At 41.8% G+C, this 17,693-nt stretch overlaps 1 protein-coding gene across 4 annotated transcripts in view; it reads left to right on the forward strand.

Annotated features, from left to right (window-relative positions):
• Lrch3 (leucine rich repeats and calponin homology domain containing 3) overlaps positions 1–17,693 on the forward strand; it is a 102,723-nt gene that overhangs the window by 54,657 nt on the left and 30,373 nt on the right. For all 4 annotated transcript variants that reach the window (XM_032900124.1, XM_032900125.1, XM_032900126.1 and 1 more), the window contains exons 7-10: positions 9,036–9,129; positions 10,624–10,744; positions 12,902–13,050; positions 15,250–15,326. In XM_032900124.1, coding sequence (XP_032756015.1) covers positions 9,036–9,129; positions 10,624–10,744; positions 12,902–13,050; positions 15,250–15,326 — 441 coding nt within the window. The remainder of the gene's footprint in view (positions 1–9,035; positions 9,130–10,623; positions 10,745–12,901; positions 13,051–15,249; positions 15,327–17,693) is intronic.

Below are 17,693 nucleotides of genomic sequence, written 5' to 3' on the forward strand. Positions count from 1 at the left end.
CACAGAGAAAATCAAACAAACTTTATTCTTAAATTGCCTGGCTTCAAAATGCTTGTATCAAATATGAATTGGTTACATAATCCTACAAAGTGTAGTCTAAGTCGCAGTTCTCTGTCCCGAGAGGCTGTTCCGTATTTTGTGTATGGTAGCATCCTGGCCCCTGATGTTCCCTCTTTCGTGGATAGTTGGCAGCATCCTGGCCTCTACCTCCTAGTGACAACAGCACAGGAAATGTTTACAGGTAGCCAAATACTAGCACTGTCCCTGACGGCCACCAGTTAAAATTCACTGGCTCAAATGGCTTGAACACTGACCTTAGCTGTGCCTCTGAAAAGCTCGCTGACTCACAGCCTCCTGAGCATTCCCTTCACTTTCCTTCATAAACATAAGGAGGGGTTGGCTTTTTTGCATGTTGACATTACTTCAGGATCTTTTAGTCTATGAACTCCTTAGTGACATGTCACATGCCGTGTAAGATCATCTACTTGGCACTCCCAACTGTGTGTGGAGCAATCTTAAGTGTAGGAATTCAACTTAAAAGTCTGCCAAAGGTGAAGTGGATGCCCAGTGAAGATGTTGTGATGCTCGTGGACTTTACTCAGGAGAGAACTTCCTAGGCCTTTGTTTGGAACCAATCAGTTTTTGCTGAAACCACAAGCCAGATGAGCTTGCTTTGCAATTGTCTAGATAGAAATACTAAAATAGATCAACAAACGTCCGTGTGGCTTCTAAAAGCAGATATAGCCAGGCATTGGTATGGTATATTAAATATGTATCATGTTCAGAAAAGACAATTTATTATGACTTTAAGGCTTTATTAGAAATTATTAAAATGAAAGATTTTAGTGTTTCACATTGCACAGGAGTCCTCTGAGCCGTCTGAAAATTGCACTTACATATAGCAGGACTTGTCGGGTAAACAGTGCTAGTTCTCCCATGGGCTCTCAGCTCCACCCTTGGCTGCAGACCCCACCTCCCTTCTGGTATTCAGCTGAGCATGTGGCACACACAGGCTTACTCAGAAAATAGTTGCTGAATGAAAGAAGCACTGATTTAATCAGACAAATACTGCTTTCCTCCAGGTAAAATCATCAGAAAGATCTTTGTGCTGACATTCCAGGGTGCTTAGTCTGGCTGGTAGATTGAAGGCTGGACACTAAAGGAAGGCTGAACAACAGCTCTAACCTAGTTGCTTAAGCGTAAGCTAATGCAGCAAAGAGACTGACAGTCACACTGTAGCCATACGCACTGAGAGCGCCCTCAGTTCAGTGTCGGTCTCTGGGATGACTGGCCGGGGACAGGTGAGCGGGGCAGCCGTATACACAATTGACTTTCTGTTGGAGCTCGTGATCCTTGAGGGAAACTCCCCTCTCCCGAAATATCAGAGTAGGAGCATGAGGTTGCTGCCGCTGCTGTGGGGTCTGAGTGTGAGCTGATGATGGCGGACGCAGGTGTGTGTTTGAAGATCTGCCTGAGGAGACGGTAAGGAATGGTGTGCTGTGATTGAGGGCTGAGGTACTATTTGTAGGACCTGCTTCTCTGTGACCTGTTCCTTAGTTCTGAGAATGGCTTAATTTGTGTTTGAAAATACTATAGTACATACATTGTTTTAAATACATAAAGTATTAGTTACATTATGTGGCAAAAGACTTGAGTGAATATTTGCTAACAGATAAAAGGCTTGAACTAATGGGAAATTGTTCTTTCAGGTTTCTGAGTAAATGGGAAACCTAACTAGCATAAAGATGTCATTTCTCTCCAAAGGAGTTAGAAGGGATAGAGCTGACACATGGCAGTCTCTGTCATAGGCTCTGGTTATGGTCACTAATTAGGCTGCTTTCTAGAGTTTCTCTTTTTCAGAGCCAAATTGTTATTTCAGAAATACTAGAAATTTTAATCTGTTACATATATGTCAATATAGCTGACCCTCTGTTTTCATGGATTCAACCAAGTGTGGATTGAAAGTATTCAGGGAAAAAAAGATGCACACTTTTTTTCTCATCACCATTCCCTAAACTGTGCAGCACAGCAACTCTTCCCATGCCCTGTCTATTATATTAGGCAATATGAATGACTGAGAGGTGATAAAGTACATAGGCAGAGTGTCATCAGCTTTGGTGACATGTGTCTGTATTTTCACCTCCTCTACCCTGTTGTCAGAAGGCTAAAGCAGGAAGATGGCTTGAACCCGGGAATTTAAACTCATCATAGACAACCCTGTCTCAAACAAACCCTGCTGGTAGGGTGGCACATTCTTGTAATCCTAGCCTGTGAGAAGACTATCCTCAGCAATACAGGGAGTTCAAGGCCAGCCTGGGCTACATGAGACCCTTTCTTAGCAGCATCAACAAAAATGCACGGGTATCCGTAGACTTGATGGAAATGCTTTGACACCTTACTTGGCATCACATCGGTCTCCCTGGATTTGGGTATCTGAAGAATCCTGGGATCCTGAAACTAGTTCCTCACAAATATTCAAGGTAGACGTTATATGTGATACTTCATTTCACTCCTCAGGTACAGGGAGTGAATGCTGTACCGTCCTGTTTTTCTATCAAAGGCACAGATTAATAGAGTTGGGTTAGAGTTGCTGTCTATTCAGTCAACGAGCAAGCATGGAGTCGGAGCTCTTGGTTCTGAGTCTCTGTCTTCTGCGGGTACTAAGCTGTTTAATCTCTCTGAGCTTCCATTCTCAGTATAATCTTTGTACTGCTTATGACTCTAGCAATAGTTCTAAATGCCAAATATCCTGAATCTGAAAGTTTTTTAAATGACCATAAAATCTGTGTAAATATTAGGCATGATAATCAGACTAGGATTGATTTAGCTAGATAGTGTTCAGGCCTCCTAAAGAGTCTCTTAGCTCTTGGAACCTTCAGTACGAACAACACATGCTTAGATTTCAGTTCTTAGATTTATACATCTTTTGATCTTGTTTCTTATTTTGTTTGTTTGTTTTTTGAAGGTTTATTTATTTCATGTATATGCGCACACTGTAGCTGTCTTCAGACACACCAGAAGAGGGCATCAGATCCCATTACAGATGGTTGTGAGCCACCATGTGGTTGCTGGGATTTGAACTCAGGACCTCTGGAAGAGCAGTCAGTGCTCTTAACCACTGAGCCATCTCTCCAGCCCCTGCTTTTGTTTTTTGAGACAGCATCTCATTATATAACCCTGGCTGGCCTAGAACTTGCTCTGTAGACCAGGTAAGCCTTGAACTCAGATCTGCCTGCCTCTGCCTCCTGAGTGCTGGAATTAAAGGTGTGCACCATCTTGCCTAGCCAGATTTAACCATCTTAATGTTTGTGTATATTTTTTAAATGATTTACAAATTTAGCATAGTAGTACCTACTTTAATCTCTGCACTTGGACGCAGGCCAAAGGATCCTGAGCCTGATAACAGGCAAAACTCTGTTTTAAACCACTAAAAGGCATGGGGATAGTGGCCAAAGTACATGACATAATTAACTGTATGAAAATGTCTTTAAAAAATGCCTCAATATGTGAAATAGTATGTGCTGATAAAAATGTTTGTTTAATTAAAAAAAAAAAAAGAATACTACCACAAGTCCCAGCACCCACAGAATCTCCCAGAAATAAATTTGTAAAAATTACAAATTTTTCTTAGCATCCAGATTCAAGTGTTCCCATCTCACTTGGTGAGTGGCACTCATCACCTTTGCTTTACTTAGTGGCACTGTGCCTTTCATCAGTGAGATACAGAGACTCAAGACAGGGTTTCTCCGTAACCCTGGCTGTCCTGGAACTCACTCTGCAGACCAGGCTGGCCTCAAACTCAGAGATCCTCCTGCCTCTGCCCCCAGAGCGCTGGCATCAAGGGCGTGGGCTACCACTGCCCAGCTGAGACCTGGTTTTTGATAAGATCATTTTAAGCAGCTTTATGTTACTGACTAAACATTTATTTCTGTTGATGTGACTACAAACCCAGGAAACTAAGGAACTACTAAGCCACTGGTAGGAAAAGCCCATCCAGCTCCGATTGATAGAGTACTTATAATCTTAGCACCCTGGAGGCTTATGTGTTCAAGGTCAACCCTGGGCGGCAGCCTGAGCCTCTGGAATCAAAAAGACTTACCTCTCTAACTCTACCCACTGAATTAATTTTATTCAAAAAACCTCAATCTTTTAAAAGCAAGGGACCATCCTTTATTCATACTTAATATTCTTAACACCTAGAACATTGCGTGGTGTTCAGTAAATGACTGATACACAAGCTCGGTTGAAATGGACGTAGTGACTTAATCAAATGCTCTCCTACGACCACATTTTTACTGTAATGGTAACTTACTAATGCTTGTACGAGGTTCTGTACTGGGGTTGCATTTTCTCAGTTTGGGTTCACATGGCTCTGTGAAGTGGGTGGTTGCTATGTCTTCAATGGAGACATTGAAACATATTTTCAGTTACGGTGAGACGGTCCTGATGTGCAATTCTAGGACGCTTCCTCCTAAACCCCACTGAGCTATATACCACGCCAGCGTCTTGCTGTAGAGAAGCTGCCGGTGTATTCAGAGCACCTTTAGAGATAGTTTGTGAAGGAGACTGACATTTATGGGTAAAAATAAATTATGACAGGAGTCTACCAACTTCCAGGATGTATTTGTGTGTGTTACAAAGAAGCATTTGGTAACTTTGGAAATATACATATTTTTTTTCTGGCAGCAGTAGGAAGATTACTTCTTTACTTGTGGAGCTGGGGATTAAACTGAGGGTGCTGGTTAGTTTTTGTCACACTTGACACAAACTATAAAGTCATTTGGGAGCAGGGAACCATAATGGAAAAAAATCCCTCCATAATAGGATTTGCCTGTAGGCCAATCTGTGGGGGTTCTCTTGTTTACTGACTGATATAAGAGTCTCCAGACTAATGGGTAGTGCTCCCCCTGAGCGCGTGGTCCTCACTTGTGTGGAAAGCAAACCAGTAAAGGGCGGTCATTCTTCCATGGCCTCTGCTTCAGTCCTGCCTGCGGGTTCCTGCCTTGACGGCCTGTGAACGGTGCCGTAGGAATATAAACCAAATAAAAACAAGCCCTTCTTCCCCGTTAGGGAAACATTTCGGTCAAAATGTTTATCACAGCAATAAAAAGCCAGCTACAGCAATGCATATGCCAGGCAAGCTCTCAGTCATTGAGCTGTGTAACCTGCCTCCCAAAAGAATTCTTCTAGTGTGGCCTTTGTCCTGCTCCAGGTAGCTCTGACACTTGGTCACCTTGGCCTGACTCTGCTGTGTTGAAACACACAGGATACATTAAGGTCTGTGCTTTCAGACAAATCTTAAAAAGATTATCAATGAAACATCGTATTCATTGTGCTACTTTACCAACTTTTGTGTACTGTGAATTGTTAAATATTAAGTTAGGGAGCATTTTCTTCAGATAAATTTATAATTATACTGAGCTTTTACTTTTTGTTTTGTTTTTGCTTTTAAGTTAAGTGATCCCTGTGGCGGGCAGGCCGGAAGATAAATATGCTTTTTCATGTATGTAGTTCATATTTTGGGCAGATAGGTCTTTATATTATTGCCTATAAAGTAGGACCTTGTGTTTGTTATTAAGAAAATAAATTTAAGTTGGTGGTGGAATCACACGACATTAATCCCAGTGCTCGGAAGGCAGAGGCAGGCAGATCTGAGTTGTAAGCTAGACTGGTCTACAGAGAGTTCCTGGACAGCCAGAGCTACACACAGAAACCCTGTCTCAAAAAAATGAAGAAGAAAAGAAAAGAAAAGAAAAGAAAAGAAAAGAAAAGAAAAGAGGTTTATTGGACATACTACAGGGGTAGCTGGCTGATTAGGAACAAGAGTACCACCCACCTGAAGTCACCTTTATCAATATAGAAAGTGACAAGTCTTTACAGCTGCCTTGCGTTCACGTGCAGGTTTGTTTGTTTTACAAGTGAATCGAAATGTTCCATCTGTTTTACAGATGTTAAGTGATAGTATCCAGTTGTCATCTTATGTTCTGGTACATCATGACATGACTTTATAACTCAAAAATTATATTCACGAACCAAATTGACTATCAGATGAGCACTGTATCTTAGCCAGACACGCTAGTACATGCCTGTAATCCTTTCACTTGAGAGATGGAAACAGGAGGATCAAGAATTCTAGGGCAATTTGGACAGAATGAAACCCTGTTTTTTAAAAAAAAAAAAAAAAACACCACCGCCAAAACACCATTTATTTTAAATTTACAATTTAAAGTTGCATTTCCACTTAGGAAGATTTATTAAATAAAATACTAATGCACTGATTTTTAAATTGTATTTATTATTTTTTAGATTTCTGATTAAGCTAAAAGTATGTTTAAGAAGAAACAACAGTAAAGGTATAAGTCTCCTGAAACTGTATCTCTGGTGCTGGGACAGCTCAGTGGAGCTGAAGGACTTGAGCTTAGACAGACTCCTAGAATCCACTTAAAGCCTGGGCATGGCAGCTCACCTTTGTAACCATGCCCTGGGAAGGCAGCGACAGGACAGTCCCCAGAGCTTACTGCCAGCCATTCTAGCCAGCTCAGTGAGCAAGGCAGTGCTAGGAAATAAAGTGGGGAGCAACTGAGGAAGACACACACACACACACACACACACACACACACACACACACACACACACACACACATGCATGGATATCCTGCTGATCACAGAGACTATAAAAGAAAGAAGTTGGACTTCATCAAACCTAGGAGCAGCTATCCATCCAAAGAAAGTGTTAGCAGTCATGGCCTGGGGAAAATATTTGTCTGGAACCTGTATCCAGATGTACAGCGAACACCTGCAACTTAGTAACAAACCACCCAGTGAGAAATGGGCTTGAAAGACTCTTCACAAAAAGACTTTATGGTCAATACACACACAACAAAGTACTCAATATTGTTGTTAGTCACAGAATGCAGATTAAGACACTGGGTATCCAGATAGAGCCACAGTACAAGAAAGGTGACAGCGAGGCTATAGAGCAACCAAGGTTTACAGAGATGGAGGGTCCGAGCTCAGTGCTCTAGCGGCTCTGCTGAGACGTGATTTCAGACAGTAACCTCTACCAGGTGCAGTGTGTAGTTCTGCGAGTTAGCCACTGGCACAGCCAGCATGCACCACGCTTCCATTTCCCTCCCCTCCATCAAAGCTACCCAGCAGACAGCTGACTGCTCCTGACAGTCTGTTTGGCCTGTCTCAGGGTCTTCCATGAGCTGAGTCAGAATGTGGCATCTTGCACTGCTAATGCTTAGCAAAAGATCTGAGATTCTCTGATGGTTTTATATATATCCTTAGAAAAACTCAAGTTTCCATACCAACTTAAGACCTAAACACCTCAGAACATTGTTTTTCCCAAACAACAATAACAAGAATTAACTACAGAGAAGTGTATGAGAGCGTTCTGGCAAATAGAAATGTCTTTGGTTGTGATAGAATTACAAATATACAGTATTTTGTTAAGATTATCCTGCCAATATTTAAATGTATATAAATTTTATTTGGAAAAATATTATTAAAGATAAAAACAAGCCAAGTATGGTGACACACAAATTTAATCCAGCACTCAGGGACAGCAGCACATGGATCTCTGTGAATTCTGGGCCATCCTAGTCTACATAATAAGTTCCAGAACATCCAGGGTGGCATAGTGGACCCTATCTCAAAACAGCATAAAATAAATAAAACAGAAGCAAAGGAGGGATGTAGAGAATGGCTATAGGTTTAAAGGACTAAAAGTATAGAATAACAAGATGTCTGCAAAAGCAGAATAGAGGCTGTTTCTGTGTGACTGGGAAAAAAGAGAATAGAGACAGCTTTGGAAATCCAGAGGAAGTGAAAAGAATCCCAGGAAAGGGGTAGAAAAACAGAAGACAGTAAGCCAAGCTGGGGGTGGGGGTGGGGCGTGCTGAGGGCATTTGGAAGAGATTCTGGAGGTTATGCTTTTACGAATAAACTGCAGCACGGTGGTGGTGGCAGCTCACGCCATCAGACCCAGGGTCCTAGAAAAATGGTAACAATCCCAGTCCCAAAATGGAAGATGGGAAGACATCGTAAAGATTGGGGCAACAGTTAATGACCTGCAGACTAAAAGAACTAAACATAGACTTAATAAAACGGATGGGTATTTGATAAATAACCAAGATTGGCAAACCCCCAGCCAAATTAACGACAAGAAAGAGAGAGTAGGCACAGGAGTTAGAGATGAAGAAAGGGAGGTTACTACAGAGTCCAATAAAACATAGAAAATCATGGAGTACACTTGAAACTTATGTTCCCAAAACACAGAAGAGCTCTTAAGTGAGTAGACACACATGACCTATAAGATTAAGAGGGTGTAACAACTTAGGGCAATATCACCCAATGAGACTGAAGCTGTAAACAAGTCTCCAACAAAGAGGTCCAGGACCAGATGGATCCATGGCTAAATTGTACTAGATTAAAGAGCACAGTGCTGTCCACTGACAGAGAAAGGACACTGCCAAACTTACCCCGGAAAGCCTGGATTTCACTACTGCCATCAGCAGATGGTGATGTTTTTATTTGTGTGAGGACGTTGTGTGTGAAAGGATCGTTGAGTGTGGGGGAAGAGATCGTAGGGGAAATGGAAACAGAGGGCAGTGGAAGACCTGTGGTGAAAAGCAGAAAGGGTCAACAAGGAGAAAGAAGACAGCTAGGAGGGATGGAGGGCGGGGCATGAACCCCTGGTGACAAAGTGTGATGGCACCGAGGACGGAGAGGCAGTGAGATGAAATCCATTGCTTTGTAAACTGATGTTAAAAATGAGTGCAGTGGAAGCAAAATGGAGCAGTGGTGCTTTTCAAAGTGATTCTGATTTTGAGAGCTCATACTATTCTGTTTACTTTGTTCCTATTTGGAATTTTCTTCTTAAAAAGCTCAGAGAATGCTCACTTAGCTCTAATATTTATGTGGCCAAGTGTCATGAGAGTGTTGGTTAATAAAAATGTGACTGGTTAATTTCAAATGCTACTTTAAAATTTTTAAACCTCATAGTAACAAGGACCACTTATTTTGGACAGCCATGAAGAACTGTACTCAGGCCGTCCTTACGGAGCCCTTGATTCAGGCTTCAATAGTGTGGATAGTGGTGACAAGAGGTGGTCAGGGAATGAGGTAAGTGTTCTGCTCCTGTGTTGAAACTCCTGATTTAGAAAAGGAAACTAAATTAATGGGAATATCTAAATTGGAATTCAGCTCATTAGGTAAAATAGAGAAATATCAAAGAAAGAGCAAAGCCCTACATAGTCTGAGAATTCTACACTATTTCCTTTACTAGCGTTTTTTGCCTTGTATCTTCTTTCAGATTTGTTACCTCACCTTATGTGTGGGTATTCTGGTACGCTGAATAGGATTGAGGTGGTTAAAGCTAAAGCCTACTTGACTGTGGTGATATATCTCTATAGTCTCTTAGGAGGCTGAGGCAGGAGGACCATGATTTGAAGATAGCCTGGCCTATGTAGTAAGTTCCAGGACAGCTTGCACTGCATAACAACTGTCTCAACCCCATGAGAAGCCCTGACACCTAGAACTTGAGGGCCAGGATGATCTGCAGTGGAGATGGTGATAGGAGGGGTGTGCTGGAGGCTGGGAAGGTACACGGGACGAGGAGCCAGAGCTTTAAGTGTTAGCTCAAACATGGAGTCCTCTCAGGCAGGCCCTGCCTGGAACCCCACAGAAGGTGGGACATCTTAGTGAGTTCATTCCCATGACACAAATTACATGGGTGTTTGTTTTGATTAATTAATACTATTAGATTTTCCATCATTTAAAATTACTAAGATATATTTAAACTATTAATTAAATGAGGACACTTTTGCGAGAGGGGCTGATAACAGACATTTTATAACATTGTGTCATTGAGTCCAAAACAGAAGCCTCCTGCAGTAGCGCACAGTGCCTTGAATGCCTTGAATCTTAGTGTCAGGAGGCAAGTAGCAGGTGGATCTCTGAGTTCAAGGCTAACTAGAACTATATAGTGAGTTCCAGGCCAGTATAGTAAGACCCTGTCAAACATAAATAAGTAAATAGTAAGTCAAAACAAAATTAAATCAAAACTTACTTGAAATTTTTACTTAGGTATATATGTATATATGCATGCGTGTATTTATGTATATATGTATGTCTTTGTAACATTGCAATGTGTGTGTGTATATATACATGTATGTACATGTATATATGTATGGATAACTTTTTCATTTACTTATTATTATATATACAGCATTCTGCCTACAGGCCAGGTAGAGGGCACCAGATCACATTGTAGATGGTTGTGAGCCACCATGTGGTTGCTGGGAATTGAACTCAGGACTTCTGGAAGAGCAGCCAGTGCTCTTAACCTCTGATTCATCTCTGCAGCCCCTATGTGTAGATAATTTATACCTATGTATAATTACTGAATATCATTCTATTTTGTTAATTGTGGTAAAGTTTGCCTATTTAAAGTACTTTTTCAGTTTCATTAATTGTGTTCATAGAATTATACAATATTTACTGTCAATTTCTAAAACTTTTTGCTTTTTCTTCTTCTACGTAGATTATAGTTTAAATTCCTGTACTGTATGTTGTCTAAATTGGAAAAGATAGTTTTTAATGTTTCTGCTTTTTAAGCCTACAGACGAATTTTCGGATCTGCCTCTTCGAGTGGCAGAGATTACTAAAGAGCAAAGACTGCGGAGAGAAAGCCAGTACCAGGAGAATCGCAGCAGTGTGATCGTCACGAATGGTGGAGGTACACATGACTCTGGTGACATTCAGAGCCTTTAGAGTTAACTTGTTATATAACAGGGTCTTCTGTGACCCTGACTGGCCTCAAACCCCTCCCTCATGCAGCCAAGGATGACTTTGAGCCTCCGATCTTCCTGCCTCATCTGTTTGTCTCCTGCACCCCGGCCCTAGGGTTACAGCTGTGTCCTACCACACCTGGTTTTGTAGTGCTGAAGACTGAACCCAGGGCCTGGTGTGTGGTAGATGAGGACTTAATCCACGCAGCCCAGCTCCAACCTTCACGTTTTTGTTGTTGTTTAAGGAAGTTTATTCTGGCTAGGTTCTAGAGGAATCCAGTCTCTGTGGTGAGGAAGGCAGTGCAGCAGACTGGAAAGGACGGCGACAGGAGTAGGAAGTTTCTTGTCACCTTACCTTTTTAAAGAGGCCTTTGTCACACACTTTTGTTCACTTCTCTGTAGATCCTTCACTCTTCTGAAGACTTCTGTTTATGTGACAAAAAAAAGTTTGCCATTTGGATAGAATTCACTTTCTCTTTATTTTCAATTTATAATTAAAATCATTTCTCTTTCATGTTTATTTCAGGGGAAACTTTAGGAAGGACAGTTTATCAGAAGTAGGTCTGTTCATCTTGATCTTACTACAATTTTCGGAAGTAACACTGTCTCTTTTTAAGATTTTCCATTTTAAAGAGTTTTCTTGAGCTCTTTCAGCAATCAACTGTGTTTGCTTGTATTTATTTTTAGCTTTTTAAAATAGTTATCTATTTATCGTCAAGGAGTGTGCCACCACAGGTGTGGCGAGGGTGGGGGACAACTTGTTCTTTCCTTCCACCTTGCCGGTCCCAGAGATCAAATTCAGGTCATCAGGCATGGCAGTAAATGGTTTTGCCTGCTCAGGCATTTACCTAACACTGAACTGAAATATAACTACACAATTGTCATCAACTTTTGACTGTGCTGATCTGGATAGTATGAAAACCTGGTATTACTTTCTTGAGAAATATAAACTATTTTAGTTGGAAAAATGTTAGATCTTAATAAACTTGTAACACAAATTTCAATTTAATATTAGCTGCACTTCGGTTCGGTTCAGTTCCGGCACAGCGGGGCAGTATACAGCAGTGGGTTGGGGTTTAGTGCATTGCTGGAGAAAGGGCTTCACTGCAAGGCCTTTGTTAGAGAGCCATTTTAACTAGCTGTCGAGCATGGTTAGCTTCAACTCAGGAACGACGGAGATCCAGACGCTTACCAGACAACAATTATATGGCTGTATCTTTGGCTGCCTCCCTTTCCTCTTAAGTATCTCTTTTAGTGGAGGAGACATGTTGTTTAATAAGTTATAAGATATATTTTCCAGTCAGTGTGTGAGTTTTTAATAAAGAACCTTGAGAAGAAAAATTCTTCAGATGATTCCCTTTCACTACAAATTGCTGCAAAGCATCCGACACGTTGGCCCCTAGCGAGCAATTTCCAAATAGGGGACCTTTGTTCTCTCTCTCTCCTTGTTTTTTTTTTTTTTTTTTTTAACTTTTTGTCACAGGAAGGCAAACAGTCAATAAGTTTCCTTTTTCTCCAACTCCAATTTCTTCTCCTGTGTCTTTTTTGTTGTCTTCTACTGTCTTTTGAGTTAGCTTACATTTTCTGAAAAACCAAACTCATGAAAAGATGGTACAGCCATCATTTTTTAAAAACAGCCATTTTTCTGTCGCAGACTCAAGCTACCCAGTTTGATATACTACAGAGCCATCAGAGAAGATGAATGCTTCAGTGGCTTACCCCGAGGTGTTCTTTAGGTTTTACAAGAGAAAGACTTGTTTCATTGAAACATTCCTTCTGCATACAGAACAGACACAGGAGAAAGGAAAATGTAATTTTTTAATATTTATTTATTTATAAATGTGAGTTCATTGTCTCTGTCTTCAGACACACCAGAAGAGGGCATCAGACCCCATTACAGATGGTTGTGAGCCACCATGTGGTTGCTGGGAATTGAACTCAGGACCTCTGGAAGAGCAGTCAGTGCCCTTAACCACTGAGCCATCTCTCTTAGGAGAGTGCAATTTAAGCTCTTTAATTTTGAATCTCTCTCTCTCTTTCTTTGTGTGTGTGTGTGTGTGTGTGTGTGTGTGTGTGTGTGTGTGTGTGTGTGTGCGTTCGTCCAGTGGAGCATGATCTGGATCAGATTGACTACATTGACAGCTGCACTACGGAAGAAGAAGAAAACGATGTGAAACGGCCCAAAAGCCTGGACACGAGCAGTCTCAGCTCACAGTTCCTAGCGTACATTGAACAGCGGAGAATCTCGCATGAGGTAGAGTGCGCCCTTTTACCCTTTCTAGACACAGAAGTTAGTGTCCCCACTGAGAGCACCAAGTGATGGTAGGGGTCCCTGTCATTGCAGTGGTTTATTGTTTAGGCCTAATTGTTTCATTTTCCCTTCTGTTTTAGTCCTGGAGTTTTCAGATTTAATTTGGAAAAGTTTTCAGATTTTGGAAATCTCAAAAGCGATTCCAGTTTTATTCCTCAGATAAGCAGGCAGATTTCACTCCTGTGACGAGGCAGTGAAAGGGGGTGCAAACGTGACCTGAGCTCTGTGAAGGAGGCACATGGGATGGCACTGCTCATTGCTAGGTAGTTTTGCTCTCTAGCTGGTCTTTTTGGCTTGAGTGTTTTGCTTTTTTATTATTGCTAATTACAACTGTAATTTGATAGATAATTAATTAAACCAAAGTTGACTTTTGAGGAAACATCCAACTTACCCACAGAATATTAATAAGTTTAATTATACTGGTGCTTTTATCCTGAGTTAACAGAATATAAATTGTTTGCTATTAAAATTCTTGGTGTCTCTTATAATGAAGCATTGAATTGCCTAAAAAACAAGCAGGCATTCAGGCCCCATAGAGCCTCTGCCAATCCCTCAAGGGTCTCAAGTAGAATAGCATTCTTCAGTCTATCTAGTCAGCATAGTAAAATGGCTTCATTTTATGTGTGCTGTGTTGATGTCTGGAGTTTGTCCCAGGCCCTGAGCAGAGATTCTTTGAGAAACACTAGGGGCCTTTTTGAAAAACGATGTATTTAGCTTTTAGAAATCACAGGTCAGCTGCTTCAAGTGGAGGGTGGTGAGGAGTAGGAGCACTCCTTAAAAGAGGCCTTTGCTTCCTGATGGAGGCTTTTGAACACAGTGGGTTTTGTTGCAGTTCAGAAGATACTTGTCTCTAAATTCAGATAAAATCAAATCCTGGAGCCAAGAGATAATGATCGACCAGCGATTGACAAAACTGCCTTGTGGTTTAAGCTGTCCGTCTCTCTGCTGGAGCCAAGAGTTACTTTCTAATAAAATTTAAATTAACAATACTGCATAATGCTCTTTGGAGAAATCCTTTTCTTCTCCCGTCCTCTTTTTCGTTACTGACTTGAAAGCACATTAGTGTGTCTGGCTGAGGCGTCTACAGGCACTGCTTCCTGCCTCCTGAGGACTGTTGGACGGCTCTTTCCATGGCACGGAGTAGAGGCTCCTTGCAGCCATTTTAAACTCCAGCTACCTCGTGGGCAGTGTGTAGTGATTCTGCGGAGTGAATCTCTTGGTATTTTTGTGTCATAGCTTTCTAAAATTGGGTGTTTATAAAAGAGTGATGAAGCAACTAGCTTAAATTAACAACCTGTGAGAGACGCTGACGAAGGAACCCAGCAGGTGCATAGGCCTGGAACAATGGCTTCTGGGGTCTTTTCTGTCTGTGTTTGAGACAAGGTCTCTCTACAGAGCCCTGGCTGTCCTGGAACTCACCCTGTAGAACAGGCTGGCCTCACTTAGACAGATCTGCCTGCCTCTGCCTCCCTAGTACTGGGATCAGACATGTGTACCACCACCTCCCTGGTCTCAAAGGTCCTCCTTATTCTGAAAATATCACTCTGCTTAGTCACTCATTTATGTAACACAGTGAGATGAGAACCTTGTAAGTAAAGTCCATAGTCATAGGTTTCACATAGTTATTTCTCAAAGCCTAGGTAACACAGTTTACAGTTTTGTTTTAGGGGCGCTTTGTGTGTGTGTGTGTGTGTGTGTGTGTGTGTGTGAGGTACATGTCACCACACATACCACAGTGTATACAGCATGGAGGTCAGAAGACAATTTTGAGGAATTGGTCTTTCTATCCAGCTTTTTAGGCTCTGGAGATGAAACTCAGATTGCTGGATTTACACAGCAAGGGCGTTTACACACTGATCCATCTCACAAGTCCTTGATTTTGTTTTTTGAGATAGACCCTGCTATATCACTCAGGCTGGTCTCAAACTCATCATTCTTTTGCCTCAGTTTCCTGAGTGTGGTATATAGCCATGCACTATCACATCCTGCTAGCCTGCATGCTTTTAAACACAAAGCTCACAAAGAAAAATCCTATCAGAATAATTTTTAATGTACAATTTCCTAATAGTCAATCTAGTTAAATATATAATTACAGCATTTTGATATATTGTACTTGTTTGTTTGTTTGTTTTTTGGATCTAGGGTTCACCAGTAAAGCCAATAGCCATTAGAGAGTTTCAAAAAGCAGAAGACATGAAAAGATACTCACATCAAAACAGGTTTGAAAAAGCAATTTAACTTAATTCTTTCTTTCTTGAAACTTAGTAATAAGTGAATTGATTTTATTTTATGCAAATCCAAATATAATGAAGATGTTTGGCTTATGTGTGCCTTAGAGGCTGTTTAATCCTAGATCCGTCTGCATTTGGTCTAACACCATCTTTAAACAGAATAAACATTATTTGGTTCCGAATCCAGACCCTTACTTTAGAGTTAATTGATATGAAAGTACTTAGTAGTAATGAAATTTCATGGGGATAAGTGTTTTTTTTAAGCATAGAAAATTTAAAGATTTTCAGAAGCCCTATGATTTATTCCTCCTGCATATATAGTCTTTCCGTAGAGTCTTCCTTCTTCTAAACCAGCCCAATGCTGTTTCATTTTAGAATTCCAGAATGAATCTGTAATCATAAATAAACTGTATCATAGTAGTTAATTTTGGGGCAGTTTTTTTAGCCTTTGATCTTTGTGTATGAATCTTAGGTTTGATATATCTATTGATATATCTATCCTTTTTGTTTGTTTGTCTGGTTATTTGCTTTTCAAGTCGTGGTTCCTCTCTGTAGGTAGCCCTGGCTGTCTTAGTGCTCACTCTTTAGACCAGGCTGGCCTTGAACCCAAGATCTGTCTCTTGTAAATGACAGGAAGGTTACTGTGTAGCATCTGTCATTCATCCATAGGTCTTTACACCAAACAGCTCATGTTGTCTCAGGAACTATGAGTAGATGGAGTAAAGAAGATGGAGTTGTGTTGCTATTCAAGTGTCACAGCTCTGGGGAAAGGCGTCCTGGCAGTCAGAAGCCAAGGGATACCAAAGTCCCACCTCCCAACAAACCTCACAGGAGATTTATTGGCAAAGACACCGGAGAGGGCGTGGCTTCCTTTGCTCAGGAGAGAAGCTGGGCAAGAGGCAGACATTATTTAGGGCTTCTCTGTGGCACAGCCTTCTAGTGTACCCTGCCTGGGACTGGAGGGGTTTTGTGGCCACTCTCCTGCCTTAAGGGACTAGAAAAGGTCATTATGGCCATTGGAGAAGTCTGAGAGGTGAGGCCCCGGAATCAATCATCATAATGAAAAAATTCTTTTTTTCTATAACTGTAAGAATGATCTTTTACTGGGGGGAGGGTTCATTAATCCTTCTTGGCCGCCACCTCCCTTATGGCTGCAAGCATATTGCTCAGCTCCCCCGCCTGCTCTGTGTGCCCACCCTCCTTATGGTGAACCTGAGTGTGTGCTTGTCCTTGGACACTTTGAGCAACTCCATGGCGTGCTGCTCGCAAGGTGTGAAGCCGCACACCTCCCGGATCATGTCCCTCATGCTCCCTGTCGGCTGTGTCTCAGGTGGCTGACCTTCCTCGTCACCTTGTGGCCCTTGTTGAGGCCCATGGCCATGGGAATGTGCAGAGCCATGGCTGCTGCTCTCTGATTGCAGCCAGGACAGGAAGCAAAAAATTCTAAAAGTATAAAGTAGACCAGCGTTCCTCAACAAAATTTAGCACCACTCCTTAGAGGCTACTACTTGAAAATGTATTTATTCCTTATGGGAGTCAATTCCCAAAGTCACTATAGGTGCTACTAAGGCTGAGGCACCCCTAATGTGAGAGACAGCATTAAAACACTACCTTCATGAGATGGAGTGGTACTGTTGTGAGAGACATCTATAGTGGAAAGGTCATGGGCATGAAGGGGAAGGGCACACCTGGAGGAACAGAGCTGCGGTGGCCCACGCACTCCACGCGATGCTGGGGGAAGCATCAAACACTCAGAAAATGCCATGTAAGGGTACCTGCAGACAAATCTGCTGTGGGCATTTTCTCAGTTTAGGCTTCTTCCCAAATGACTCCAGCTGTGTGAAGTTGACATAAACACCAGCCAACACAGAGACTTTAGCAAAGACTTGAAATTTGTGCCCTTAGCATATGATAATATGTGTCCTACCAGAGAAACTTCGGGGAGAAATAGTCCTAAATGTTAAAGACTTTGAGCCCCTGAGTTTGACTTCTAGCGCTAGCAAGAAAAAACTACTTTTGGTGTAGTGTCAGGTGTTGAGAGTTAAGTGCTTGAGCGTTCGCTTCTGTTTGCCCACAGCATCCTGACTTCAGTGAGGCATCATTGGTACAGGCACACTTGACTGACAGAGTCTTGAAGCATGTATCCCTGCTTGGGGAAGAAGATAAATACCAAACTGTAAAACTGAGGGGAGTAGGCTGTCTGTGTGTTGTTAAGCATTGCCCAGGGCCTTGCCTCTCCCTTTAGAATGAAGGTCAGTAGGACCCTCAGTGTTACCGTGCTTTAAAGGACAGCACCCAGGTGTGCTGCAGCCCAGGTTCCTGGTGAGTAAAATGGCCCTGTCCATCAGAGGAGCT

Source organism: Rattus rattus, chromosome 4 (genome assembly GCF_011064425.1).
Source record: "Rattus rattus isolate New Zealand chromosome 4, Rrattus_CSIRO_v1, whole genome shotgun sequence".
In the NCBI taxonomy this organism is placed as follows: domain Eukaryota; kingdom Metazoa; phylum Chordata; class Mammalia; order Rodentia; family Muridae; genus Rattus; species Rattus rattus.